The sequence below is a fragment of the Scatophagus argus genome, chromosome 16, assembly GCF_020382885.2.
Source record: "Scatophagus argus isolate fScaArg1 chromosome 16, fScaArg1.pri, whole genome shotgun sequence".
NCBI lineage: Eukaryota > Metazoa > Chordata > Actinopteri > Scatophagidae > Scatophagus > Scatophagus argus.
The window spans coordinates 1,409,282-1,424,000 of NC_058508.1; the positions used below are offsets into that span (position 1 = coordinate 1,409,282).

General features: G+C 41.6%; 1 protein-coding gene across 1 annotated transcript; it reads right to left on the minus strand.

Moving 5' to 3' along the window:
• Positions 1–3,667: 3,667 nt before the first annotated feature.
• LOC124073994 (serine/threonine-protein kinase pim-2-like) lies at positions 3,668–6,382 on the minus strand. The gene is made up of 5 exons (XM_046416589.1): positions 6,344–6,382; positions 5,999–6,217; positions 5,209–5,389; positions 4,923–5,096; positions 3,668–4,813 (listed from the first exon to the last, which is right to left on the minus strand). Exons 2-5 carry the CDS (start codon positions 6,176–6,178, stop codon positions 4,722–4,724), a joined length of 627 nt encoding a protein of 208 aa, XP_046272545.1. The 5' UTR covers positions 6,179–6,217; positions 6,344–6,382; the 3' UTR covers positions 3,668–4,721.
• Positions 6,383–14,719: the final 8,337 nt, after the last annotated feature.

The following is a 14,719-nucleotide window of genomic DNA, read 5'->3' on the forward strand; positions in this document are numbered from 1 at the left end:
TTTAAGATAACAAAATCCAACTCAAAAAGCACACACTTACTGTGTCCTAGGATCTTTGAATAACTGTGGCTAAACCCCTGGCAAAAACAAGGCAAGGCAAGGCAAGGCAAAACTAAACAAAAGTTCCTGGCTTGACATGGGTAAAAAACGCAGACGCACTGACAAAGGGGACTGGGAAGACAAGGACTAAATAGACACCACAACGAGACACAGGTGACACACATCAGGAGGGAGAAAACAATCAGGAAAACCAAAGCAAAGCAAAGCAAAACAGGACACACAGGGGAAGTGATGCTTTTCAAAATAAAAGCGGACATGACAAAAACCTTAAACATAATACTTGGAAACACATGACAAGACAAACATGAAACATGGCACATGGACTGAAATCAAAAGACAAAGCATAACCAAAAACCAGGCATGACAGACACTGCTATTGCTCTGGCAATTCATATAGACACTCGCCTTGCCTAGTGCACCATAACCACAACTGTGGATAAAGAAAATTTATTACCCCTACAAACCCAGCAGCTGAAAGTTGGTGCAGCGCTTTTTGGGATTTGCAAATTTCTACAGACGGTTCATCCGTAACTTTAGTTCTGTGGCCACTCCTCTGCATGCTTTAACCTCCCCCCATGTCAAGTTTCAGTGGACACCCCAAGCAGATCTGGCTTTTCGCAAGCTTCAGGAAAGTTTCACCACAGCCCCCATCTTCTCTCCCTGACCCACGCCTGCAGTTTTTTGCTGAAGTTGGTATAGGGCAGGGACTGGCAAGTAATTTAGGCCGTGGGCCAAAATTTTTCCTTGCCACTAGGTGGAGGACCAGAACCCGGCTGTTGTACAGTGTGCAGAGAGAACTGGACCCAAAAGCAAGACCTAGAAAACAGTTCGGTTGTAAGTGGCTTTATTTTCTTGAAACAACAGAGAAAGGACGTCTTCGGTGATTCTGAGGCTTCAGGAAATGCAGGACAGGCAGGCAGACAGACAGGCAGACAGAGCAAGGCTGGAAGCAGGTGGCAGGCAGAAGTGGCTGACTCACAGGAGACCCACAGGCAATGATCTGCAGCGGAAAAGACAAGTGTAACCTATATATTACTTAATTTATGGTTCAGCTGAATACTAAACAACAGCTGAATACTAAACAACAGCATTCGATTATTGGGCCAGTGTCAGAAATCCAGATTCGGCTCTAGGAGAGGAGAATAAAATAAAAGGATTCAGTTTTTTAAGTGAGTGCTACCATATATTGTGAAAGACAACAAAAAACATAGACAATTACATTGAATCAGATAGACAACCAATGTGCGCACAACAAAATGTACAATTTCCACACAATATAAAATACATCCTGCAAACCCTTCCAAAGGAAGGATACAATGCTTTGTCTGTATCCCGGAAGCACGACACAGTTCAATGACCCAAAAATGCGTGAGGGTTCTGCTTGAGAATGTCCAGGCGTATTGAGGGATTGAGGAGTGTAAGTGTAGTGGCCGTGTTTGGAAGTTGCAGAGGGGGGGGGAAGAAATGAGAAGTTGGGGCTGCTGCACAAGGGAACCTCCTACCAGCCCAAAGTGCAGTAAGGTTGATTCAGCTGAGTCCTGGGAGAATCTTCAGGCTTATCCCATTGAACTCTCTGATTCCTAGCTCGCCATCAAAACCTGGCTAATTTGCAGTTTAACAACATTCAAGCTTCGTACAAACGCTCTCGACGGCTTCGGTGGCCGGCTCCTCCAGCAACACGCGACAAGTGTGCTTCTCTTGTACTTACCGGTCGCTAGTCACTTATGCCCACTCAATTGGCCACGCTAGGTCACATGACCGTAGCAACGTGATGACGTCAGCCGCAAAATGGATTCACGATATCAGAATAGAGTAGGGGGAAAATAATCACAATAAATAAAGCATGTGGCATGTGCACAAACGCATCAGTATGGGTCAAGAACTTATCAGAAAGAATTCTCTCCCAGTCTGAGAAGGATGTCCTGGCGAAAGGCTTGAACTTGAAAAAGCTCTACCTGTGCCCTAACACAAATGTTGCAGAGTTTTCTGAAACATAGATTCAGCTCAAAATGATTGCCAGTGACGGCATATTAAGGATCATGCATGTTTATGTTTTGTACAAAAGCCATTCAGTTTTTTAATGTGCATCACTCTATACAACAGACTTCAGAGACCTTATTAAATGATGCATTGTGCATAGGGCAACACTGCCGACAGCTGTAGAAATGAGAGGCTAACACTGATAGAAAACTGATAGAAAACAACACTTTGTGTATATCTGTTGCTGCCGGTCTCATTTTTTGAGTATGCCCAAGTTTGGCCAACCTGATTCAGATCAGAACCTGATTCGTTCTGTACCCACCCCTGTGGCACAGCCAGAGGGCCTTGTGTCAGAATCAGAATACCCTTAATTTTTTTCACTTTATTATGGCTTTTTTTTTTTTTTTTTAAATGTGCTTGTAGGATAGTAAAATGGTCAGTTCTTTGAGTAGGTCGGGGTTGGCTGAATAGTGCCACAACTCATTTTGCCCCTTCCTTTGCCCATATATTGAATGTCTTAATTTTAAATTTGAAAACTTCAGGGTTTTTTTTTCAGTTTTCAGTTTTACAGCTTTGTTTAATGTCTCGTATGCGGCTCACTGTGTTTTCTTGTCTTTTTTTTTTGTTTGTTTTGCATGCTGTCAATCTTATTTTTCATCAACATCCCTACCCATTTCTTTTGCTTCATTACGTCACTTCCTGATGCAGGATCTTACAAACATGAAACTAATCTTTATTTTATGCCGCATGTGCAAATTCCAGCAGCACGGGTCATGTGACAGGGTTAACACAGAGGAGACACAGGGGATCCATTTTATACTGCTGATCCATCAGGGGTGACACACAAAAACAGACAATGTAGAGTAGCCAATTAACCCAATGTGCATGTTTTTGGTATTGTGGGAGGAAGCCAGAGTACCCAGAGAAAACCCACGCAGGCACAGGGAGAACATGCAAACTCCACATAGAAGGGCCCAGACCGGGATTCGAACCTGGAACCCTCTTACTATGAGGTGACAGTGCTAACCACTGCACCACCGGCCTGCTTCCGTGATTTATTAATCATGGTTAACAAATTTTAATCGTTTAATCGTCAACAACAAATCGTTATACTTTGCTAGATCATAAAACAAATGTTTACATGCTTTCTTTAGCTTACTTATTCACCTCATGATGGTTTATAAACTGAAATAAACATTTTTTTTTGCAATGATATAAAGTCAGCTCCAAGAAAATGGGTCACTGGAATGAGCTGGAATTATTCCATCATTACTTATACTTGCTCCAAAATATTAAGGCACTCAAAACAACTGAGCTATTACAACAGCAATTCATTTCTGAGTGAGGTTTTTTTCATGAGTCCAACTGTTTTTCCAAGCTGAAGTTATGTTACTTCTTTTATCAAGATATACTGTTAGGTTTTATAGTGAAACAGGTCAGGAAAAGGAGTAAATTACTTCCGTCTTGGAAGAGAACGCATATAAAAATGCTAAAACTTTCTTTTCATTCAGAGACCATATTTGTTAAAAAGTGAGCACCAGCAGAAAAATAGTCACAAATAACTATTAAAATTTGTAATTACTTAATGATTACTTAAAATCCCTACACAGCCTTTTTACTGCCCCGAAAAGCCTCTAATCACTTTTGCTTTTCAAGAATGAGTGACTGGGACCTTGCTGTGGAGGCATCATTAAATGAGAGTTGCTTTCCTTTGCAACAAGTCATTTTCTTTTGGTTGGATATTGCGACTTGTGCAAGACAGGGATTGGCAGAAACTCATCCAAGTCATGAGAGAAAGACACCTCAGGATTGAAGGTTCTCGGTTCTGTTCTGTTCTCGGCAGTGTCTGCATGTATTACCTTCAGCATTTTGCATGTAATGGTGCAGTGTGGTTGGCCCATGGATTTCTCTGATATATATGGACATTTTATAGAAGACCGAAATATACTGTACTTCATCAGACTGCTCACTTTCAACAGTTTCAGGGTGGTACCATTGGTATGCAGGGTCTGTGATAGCAATTTGGAAAAAAAAGCTGTTTGTGTAAATAGGAAGAAAGTAAGTAAATATGATGCCATGGGTTTTAAAAAAACATTTTAAAAACTTTTATTCATTATGCCAACATGAGTGAAGCATAAAGCAATGTAAAGTCATAAGCAGAGAGCACACTTCATCATTTTAGGTCTTGTCCATTCATTTAGACAAGCCTGTTTTATCTGATAGGATTATTGTTCTGCAATCAGTCTCAGAAACTGCAACAGTCTAAGTTGTTTCTTTTTTATTCTTATATTATATATATTATATTATTTTATATTATCACAAAATGACCAGTTGATAGATTAGTATCCATTTTTTTTTCCTTATGATGTGATATGGCTTTCGCCATAAGCACAAATCATAAGCAGCTCCTGACCCGGCCCAAGCTCTCTAAGAAGACGAGGAAAAACTCCCCAAAACCTTGAGGCCAGATGAAAAATGGGAAGAAACCTCGGGAAAGGCAATTCAAAGAGAGATCCTCCTCTCCGCGGACGGCCGGGGGGCCTAAAGGAACTGTAGTTGGTCTAACCGGAGCACCCGGAGAAAACCTGACGGTCCTGGTGAAGAAAAACTAGAACAGAATTAGTTCTTGTATTGTGAATGTATTGTATTGGCATGAACTCGTGTGTGAGTGTAGTGTTGGTTTATCTGAGCCATGGGTGAAGCTGGAGCTCCTTCAGGGTAGGTCGCAGCATGTAGGATGTGTTTAAACACTTCTGTAAGAAATCCTGGCAATCTGGAGGGAAAGAAAGATGAGAAAGTTGGAGCTGACAGCCACAGTGATTCCTCAGGAGGTGAATGGAAATGAACAGCTCTGTGTTTGCATATGAGTACGTTTTTCTTACCTCTGGACAGCTCATCGCTGATTGGCAGCTCATGTTTGAGGAAACTTGTGGTATCAAATCGGACTGTTCTGTGGAGCAGCTCATATAAGACCACTCCCATCTGCCACACTGTGGTGGGGCCGGGCCTGTAGGTATAATGACTGTACCACTCCGGAGGGACGTGTTGGGGGGTACCTACAATACACACAAGTGATAATAATTGAGGATGAAAAGCGTCTTTCTTTAAACATTAAAGTCACAGGCAGGTAAATTAGTGAGAGGCAGAAGAAAAAGCCAGATGGCTTACCACAGAAGACACGGTAAACTGATGTTTTCTTGAAGAAACAGCTCAGTCCAAAGTCAATGACACGAACGCGCGGCACATCTGAGCTGGTCTCAATCAGGATGTTTTCCGGTTTGATATCCCGATGAAAGATGCGCTTATCCTCGAGTTCATTTGCAGCATCAACCAACTGTTTAAGTATGATCTGGAAGAGAGGGACACAAATAGAAAAGTGAGGGATCGGAGTGGGGAGACGGACTGTGAGGAGGTTCAACAGTTTGTGTCATGGCTGTGGGGTTTGGGTTAACTTTGGCTTAACTGCTGTGATTCAAAGCTGACAACAAACAACAGCAGGACAAAACTTTTGATCAGCAACATTTCAAACCCACAGACACCCAAAAAATGTCCATCAGAGATGGTCATAATTTCAGTTTGTTTTGTCATCCAAACCAGATTGCTCCCAACCTGTCTGAGAGCCTACACAGGTTGCTTCTTACTCCATCAGAGACATGGAGCCTCCTACAACATAAAGCTGTAAGAACATGTAGGACTTTGGTTTTAGGTTCTTCCTTGTGTTTCCACTGTGGAAAACCAGAATATTTTCCACAGACGTGATGGAAAAGGTGACATGGTTTTAGATACCGAGACAAATGGGCAGCACAGTCCGCTGTGGCACAAAGAGGTGCTAATAAGAAACACAAGGAGAACCTGTGGCAATAGCTATATGTTACAGTATGTTACAGGTAAGTCACAAGTCATTAAGTTCTTGTTTGAAACACACACACACACACACATACACGCTCGAGCAGCTTACCTTTGCCTTGTCCTCCTGTAAGTGGCCTCTGTTTGTCCTGATGTAATTTAAAAGGTCCATACATGGCATTGGTCTTTCCAGCACCAGGATGAGCTCCTGGTCCAGATCATACCAGTCCAGGAGTGACACGGGTGCTGATTCCTCCATTAATCCAGTTCTTCCAGCTTGGAGTTTTAACATCACAGCCACCTCAGCTGAGAGTTCTTTCCCATTTCGTCTCTGAAACGTTGAAGCAAAAACAGTGTAAGAGAAGGAGAAGCTCCACAGGTTTAGAGAAAAGCGTGATTCATCAAACACACATTCACTGGGCTGAGTGCAGCGTCCTGTTTGGTGTTGCTCACTTACCTCTTTGCACAACACTTTGTCTTTTGCTATCTGTTTGATGGCAACCTACAAGACACAAATGGCACTTTGGTTAGCACTTCCTGATCAGACTGTGTGTGTGTACATATGAGTGAGTGTGTGTATGAGTGAATGTGTGTAAATGTATGTTTCACAATGTGTGTATCATACTCACAGGTAAATGATCTTCTTTGCGGTAGCCAGCAAACACACATCCACAGCCTCCTTCACCGAGATGATTCTCCTGCTGGTATTTGGCCTCAAATTCAGCTAAACAGACAAACACATGTTTTGTTTAGTTGCCAGGAGCATCAGTTACACATTAAAAAAGCTCTAAAATGAATCCTTTCTAGAGTGATTCTGAAAAAGATGGGCCGCCGTGTGGAACAAAGGAAACAAAATGTGACAACTTGCTCATCCTTTCTGGCATATACTCCACTGAAAACAGTTTGAAAACTAGATATTTATGAGCAGTGACTTTTGTGCATACATGTTTATAATGAATTTGATGCCAGGAGCACAGTTCAAACATGCTGCTATAGGGGCTACAAAAGGCTGGGGCAAAAACTCAAAACCACCTGTACATAACATTACACTGTGTTTCCAAATCAGGGCATCAGTGTGACCATTAATGTGACTGTTTTGTGTTGCACATTAACATGAAGTCAAAGCTTATGTTAATTACTACTTACCTCTTCGGGAATCTATCAAATCCTTCATGGTTGGCCGGCCCTTCCTTCTCTTTGCGCAGGGTTCTTCTTCATCAGCGGCAGCCTTCCTCTTTCCAGTCCTCTTGCTCACATCCTCCACTGTTGTACCGCACCTACTGGACTGTGTGCTGCTGCTCCCTTCAAAGGACAAGAGAAAAAGAGGACCACCAGGTTAATGACCAGTCACTAATGGAGAAAATAAGTCCATCTTTGTCATTCAGTGACTTCCAAAATAACAAACTAATTTTCTTTTCCAACATCTCTTAGTTAAAGAAATATTTCGTCATTTCAGGAAATACGCATCCCAACACATGCTTGAGCTGTTATTAGGTTAGCATAAAGACTCCTGAGGCAAAGGGAAAACAGTTCGCCTGCTCCCTTCCAAACTGAAAATAGCCGCATCAAAACCCTCTAAAGCTGAGACATTAAAAATCATTTTTCATTATGGTCTCATGGTCTTTCTCTGTGAATGTAGGTTTGGTTTTGTTTGTTCAGGTTTGACATTTAACTAATGATGTTGAACGCTAACTTCACATGATTCGCTTACCATTGCCAGTGTCCGCAGACGAGGCCGATCCTGATTCCTTCTCAGCCTGGTTGTAGTTCAGTCTTCTCCTCTTTGTCTTTGAGAGTCCATCTTCACCTTCTCTGACTTTTCTCTTCAAGTTCTTCTTGAGCGATTCCTTCTTAGTGTCGCTCAGGGGTTCAGAGTTGTTATTTGACATGATGATATTACAGAAATTTCAAATCTGATAACTTCCAGTAACAAGTGAATGTGGATCCAACACGTGTGTGCGTGTGTGAGCTCTCTCAGCGATCAAAGGAACGTGTTCTAGCAAACAGAACCCGGAATGTGCTTTGATGATATGAACTGGCTGGTGTTCCAGAATATGCAAATTAGAGTGTACAGTAACTTGTATGAGAGATGTCAAGGTAAATTATCTTTATTATTGTTTTCATATTTCTTTAGTTTTACCCCCCCAAAAAACGTAGCCAATGAGAACAGAGTTTCCATGAGTTTTTAGGTCACTCACGAGAGGTGCAAAAACTCCAAGGTTTTCCATATCCAAAGTGTCATACATCATCTGAACTGCACAGAAGGGCCATCTGAGCAGAGTGGAGGGCTGAGTCGTTCTTAACTGGCCAGTTAGCTAACGCCCAATAAACCACACATTCTTTGTGCAATTTTTGGGTTATGATAGTGAAAACGACTGATCTGTAAGGTCAATGATATCCTGTGGTGCCTTCTGTGATGCACGGAGAATAGTTTGCATTTTCAAATAGACTGCAGCCAGATTGTGTTGTAACCGCTCTGTTAATCCTTCAGCGTTACTGAGACAGTTTCACTTTTCGAAGTTCGAAGTCATCATGTCTAAGTCGTTTTGCACTACTTGGTCACTGTATGTGAGGACGCAGAGCAGTGACATGCTTCTCTGTAGTACAGGTGCATCACAGGAAACAGTTTTGGCTCATTTTCTGTTCACTCTCTATACTTTGGGTACAACACTCCAACCTGCCACCTGCAGAAGATCTCAGACGACTCTGCAATCGTCTGCCTCATCATGGACGGAGACGACCGAGAGTACCGAGAACTCATACAGGGAGTTGTGGACTGGTGCCAGGGGAACCACCTCCACATCAACGTTCAACAAGCAGAGATGCATAGCAACAGCAATAATACAGAAATATTGGAACTGTAGATAATGATAATGAAGTATGCAGGCGGTACTATGATGAGTATGATAGCAATATTTGTAACAATAATAATGGTAGTAGGGCAGCACGGTGGTGCAGTGGTTAGCACTGTCGCCTCATAGCAAGAGGGTTCCAGGTTCGAATCCCGGTCTGGGCCCTTCTATGTGGAGTTTGGATGTTCTCCCTGTGCCTGCGTGGGTTTTCTCCGGGTACTCCGGCTTCCTCCCACAATACCAAACACATGCACATTAGGTTAATTGGCTACTCTAAATTGCCCCTAGGTGTGAGTGTGAGAGTGTTTGGTTGTTTGTCTTTGTGTGTTGGCCCTGCGATTGACTGGCGACCAGTCCAGGGTGAACCCCGCCTCTCGCCCGTAGTCAGCTGGGATAGGCTCCAGCTCCCCCGCGACCCTGAGGGATAAGCGGTATAGAAAATGGATGGATGGATAATGGTAGTAGCTGTACAGAGTAGCAACAGAATTAAAATAGATTATGACTAAACAGCAGTAATTGCAGTAGGTTTCGATCAGGACCGCAGCAGGAGGTCCAACCACGATCCATGGGAACCTGTGAGACGAGAAAGCACAAGGACTCCAGGGAAGAAGTTGAGTTAGTAATATGCATTAATGGGACATGAATGTGTGCAGAAGGAGAGGGAGAGGAAGAAAGAGCTCAGTGCGTCATGGGAGGGCCCGCGGCAGTCTAAGCCTATAGCAGCATAACTAGGGGCCGGCCTAGGCCAGCCCTAACTATAAGCTTTATCAAAGAGGAAAGTTTTTAGTCTACTCTTAAATATAGAGAGGGTGTCCGCCTCCCGGACCGAAACCGGAAGATGGTTCCATAGTAGAGGAGCTTGATAACTAAAGGCTCTGGTTCCCAATCTACTTTTGAGGACTCTAGGAACCACAAGTAGCCCTGCATTTTGGGAACGCAAAGCTCTGGTGGGATAATAGGGTACTATTAACTCTTTAAGATAAGAACTTTATTGATCCCGCAGGAAATTGTTGTGCCGGGGTTGAAATACAAAGAAGCATAAAAGTAATTAGTAATTTCCCCACACAATATAATAATATATACAAAAATAACAGAGTACTATATAAAAACATAACAGAGTATGTAGTATATACATGAGAAATAGATAACGGCAGATAAGGTGCAGAATGGCAACGGGTAAGGTGCGGATACAAAATTAAAGTGTTAACTGTAGTGCAGGATTAATTGTTATTGTCCTGTGTGGAGAAAGGGGATGAGTTGAAGAGTTTGATTGCCACAGGGGGGAAGGACTTCCTGTGGCGTTCTGTGGAGCACCTCGGTGGTCTCAGTCTGCGACTAAAGGTGCTCCAGAGGGATAAAGGGCAAAACATCTGCAGCATTGTCCTGCAGACACTAAAAGACCTGAGTCTCCTCAGGAGGAAAAGGCGACTCTGCCCTTTCTTGTAGAGGACATTGGTGTTCACTGTCCAGTCCAGTTTATTGTCTATGTCTGGAAGGGTTATGGACTCCTGTCAGCAACATTGTCGACCCTGACCTCATTCGAGACTTTGATGTCGTCATCCAGATCAGCCTGGGATGTCAGGTGCCGACCCTAGAGGAGGGGGGTATTGATACATCTCGTCATAAGATCATGTCTTTTTATTTTTCTTTCATTCATGTTTCATGTTTCCTGTTTTATTGTGAAAATTTACCTCTTGTTTTGTTTCAGACCGCTTCAACTCCTGCCTCTGTTTGTTTGATTTTTTTGCCATGTGAACTGATTATCATATACCGAATCCCTTTTTGCAAGTCAACTGTGTTTGTTTGAAACCCAAACTATTTCTTGGAGTTGTGCTTTTGAGTCCTGCTTTTATGGAGTACCAGTTGTAACACCTTCAGCTTTAATTCAAGGGGTTTGACAAAAGTGTGGCATTAATCACTTAGGAATTACAGCCCATTTTGGTGGCTCAAATGATGGGCCAAATTTATATAATTACAGATATAAGGATTGTTTTTAATACTGCAGTCAATGACTGACTAAAGTCAGGAACCCATGGACATGACTCTCAGAACTCTATAGGCCTATCCATTTTTTTTTCTTGCACATTGAAGTTATTCTTTTTAGTCTGGAGTATCTTCAGTCGTTGTGTCAGAGCTTGTTTTTCTTTTTCTTTTCATTTGGGCTAATGCCTCTGCAGTCTTTGTCGGTAATACTATTTTTTTCCTTGGCTGTTGATTTTAACCCTTGTATGGTGTTTGGGGCTGCAAGACCCATTTTCGTTTTTTTATCATCAGAAAACCTTCACTCTGTCCTCCACCTGTTCCTGCACAAGGTTGCAAAATTGTTGCAAATTTCCTGTCTGCTCTCACATTCCCGCACATTTTACCCTCTCTTTTGCGGGAACCAAGCTTTATTTGCTCCCAGCTGCAAATAGGGGGCACAATAACACTGATTTTGTTTTTTTATTACATTTTATTAAAAAAAGGGAGTAGCACTTTAATTCATAAATATGATCTAACAAAGGTAAAGTTCAGGTAATATTGCTTCTGATTTAGATGAAGTAAACATCTATTGAGTATTTGCAATAATTTCTTGTATGACAGCTTTTGAGGCAATACCCTTTGCTTTGCCATGTTTGTTAATCATCATTAAAATCTGCATAGATAGAATTTATATGTGTAGAGTTCTCAAAAGCCTAATTGTGTATGGTCACACTGTGGTTGTCTTACGTACAACAGTTTACAGCAATATTAAATACTGTTTCATAATTATGACGTGGCTATATGACAAAAAAAAAAGAAAATCTGCAAAATTATTGTTATTATTATTAGGTTATGTTACAATTTTTTATTATCAATATATAAAATAACTTGTCCATAATAGACTCAGTTGGGCAAAAGTAAATAAATACATGCATACATAAATCATCAACTGTTATGCAATTCCCTCTTTGTGTTACTGTTTCTCTGCCACTGCGTCAAGGACACACTGTGCGAGAAAACACAAAGTGGAGATTTTGTATTAAAAAAACTGTAACGTTTGAGTCACTGTAAAACAGAACTGAGCACAGGTTGAAGGACAGAAGTGTTTAACAGCCAGTGTGATCACAGACAAGCAGAAACTGATTCATTGTGCGTATGAGCTTGGAAAAATGCGAACCTATCCTTCAAAATGCTCTCTGTAAGCTGATGTCTTTAAGGAGCAAAAAATAATTTATGAGGAAAGAAAACCAGAAACACTCTGTAATAGCACTCTACAATTCCAGAGTCAGCGCTGTTGCAGTAAAATAACTTCATTTGCAAACTTACCCTGTAAAAATCTTGTATGGCACCGGCCATGTTGTTTCCTGCCATTGCTACACATGGAGCTCTCCAGTGTGCTGAACAGATAAGTACTAATAGATAATTAGCACTAGATGGAGCCAGAGTGCTATCTACATCATCTCAGCTACAATGGGTCAACATGAGTACACTGAGATGTACATACATAAAAGAATGCTATCTACATACTAGTAATGTGAGAGTGAAACTTTTTTTTGATGGTCTTATTTATGGGATGGAAGCAGCTCACACTGGGGCCATCAGGTTCACTCCATCATTGCCGAGCTGAAGAAATGTGTGAAAATCTGTAATGTTTGCATTTGGACAACATATACCCGTTGAAGGCCACACACGGTGATTTTGGATCTGGTTATAGCCCTGTGATGTGTACCAACAGCACAAGCTTGTTGCAGAGAGAGTATGCTGTTTATGCATACATAAATAGAAACAAGGGGTGTGTGGAGAAGGAAAGACTCCCAGCCACATAATTTGGCACAGTATTAAAAGTAGAAAAACTTCAAATGGATAACCTTTTGTTTAAATGACCCACTGGCCTCAGGTGATGTGCAGTAGAAAAGGTCTCTCTCATTCACATTACTTGACTATGAATGTCGTCCAAATTATTTGTGGATGACCGGAGCCTTTGGGTCTGATACGCTAAGCAAACTCACCTCAGTGCTGTGTCCTCTAACACACCCTAGTTCTGCTTAGCACCAAAGAGGCTTTTAATACAGAGGACAGGCTATAACACTCAACTTTCTGAAGAAAAGCAGTAAATTAGCAGAGAGCTTCCGGGAAGTGGTACATTTTACCAACAAGCAGAAGCACATAATTGCACAAAGAAGTACAACAGCAACAGCAGTGATGCTCCACTGAACGAAGATCAGCGAGCCACTGGATTTCGATGAGCAATACGCCGAGAGATTACATTAATAAAGGTCAACTTAATGAATAAGATGTAGGATTTTGTTTGGTTGTTTTCTATGACAGACATCATTTTTCAGGCTGGATGGAGGGATGACTGAAGGAGTCACGGAAGGTTGGAGGGGCTCATCAGCCAACACTGGTGTGTGTGTGTGTGTGTGTGTGTGTGTGTGTGTGTGTGAATGTGTTTTATTATGTGTACTGGTCTGCCTGGAAATTCTGTTTTGCTCTCCATAAAGGACCTGATTTGATCCATTCCATTGGTATAACCCAGCCCCACAAAATGACTATCATATATGCTTTGCATTAGCAGCAAACAAAACAAAACAATATTTCATTTGTTTACCTATTATAGAGTGTACAGGACTGTGGCAGTGGTAGGACGAGGGGAGGTCTTGTTCTTACTCTTTTTACATCAGTAACAGTTGGTCAAACGCTCAAAATGCTCAAACACATTCAAGACTGATGCACATTGTTTCTGAACTGTCAGTTTCAGAATCAATGTGATTCAAACAGTTTTTGAATGTGAAGTTGCCACCATATTATTGTCACCATCTTGTTGCTGCTTTTTACATCCATCCAGTTACAAATTTGAAAAATGTACAGAATTATTTCCTGGGATAGATAGATGTGTTTTATTTATGTGTGTGTGTTCTCTGTATTTAGCATGAAGGATGCTACAAACTTTCATTTAAATGACAAATAAATTACATGCTATTGACAAGTAAAGGATTATTAATGTTTGTACAGTTTTGTTTATTTGCTGTAGATATTCACATTGTCATTAACGTTCATTGTCAATACTTGTCAATAAGAGCAGAATTTCTACTTGAACAAAATACATATGAAAAACATTTATGTAGCTTACTAGGACATCTGTGAAATACTCACATTTTTAGCCTACATTAAGTAGTTTTACTTCATGGAGAAATATTCCATCAAGCAAGAAAATCTAGAGGTTGTCAGTAAACGTCAAACATTTTTTTTTTTTTTTACAAATTGGTACACAGATTCAAACTCAGAGGGGACACTTGACTATATTGTCACAAATTGCAGTACAGTCGTTCATACACTCCTTCAGATTGAAACGTAATTTTTTTGAGTATCCTGACTTGTCATCTAGCTCCATCATCCATCCATCCATCCATCCATCCATTTTCTATACCTCTTATCTGTCAGGGTCACGGTTGCAGGGCCAACACACAAAGACAAACAACCACACACTCTCACACTCACACCTAGGGGCAATTTAGAGTAGCCAATTAACCTAATGTGCATGTTTTTTGGTATTGTGGGAGGAAGCCGGAGTACCCAGAGAAAATCCACGCAGGCACAGGGAGAACATGCAAACTCCACATAGAAGGGCCCAGACTCAAAGGTTCCAAAGGTGTGGGGCAGAGCAGCTAAAGGCTCTAAACCCCTAAGTAGTCAGGCAGGCGGATGGAACAGTGAGGTATTTGGTGGAGGAACACCTAGTGCAGGAGGGTGTGCTAATGTGTAGAAGTTCAGAGAGGTATGAAGGACTGAGGTTATGGATGGCCTTAAAGGTGAGAAGCAGAATTTTGAAGCCAATTCAATATTTGACCTGGAGCCAATGGAGCTGCTGGAGGACAGGAGTAATGTGATTAATGGAGGGAGTTCTGGTGATGATGCAAGCTGCAGAGTTCTGGACCAGTTGCAGTTTGTGGATGGACTTAAGGGGAAGACCAAAAAGAAGGGCGTTGCAGTAACTCATGCGGGATGTGATCAGGGCATGA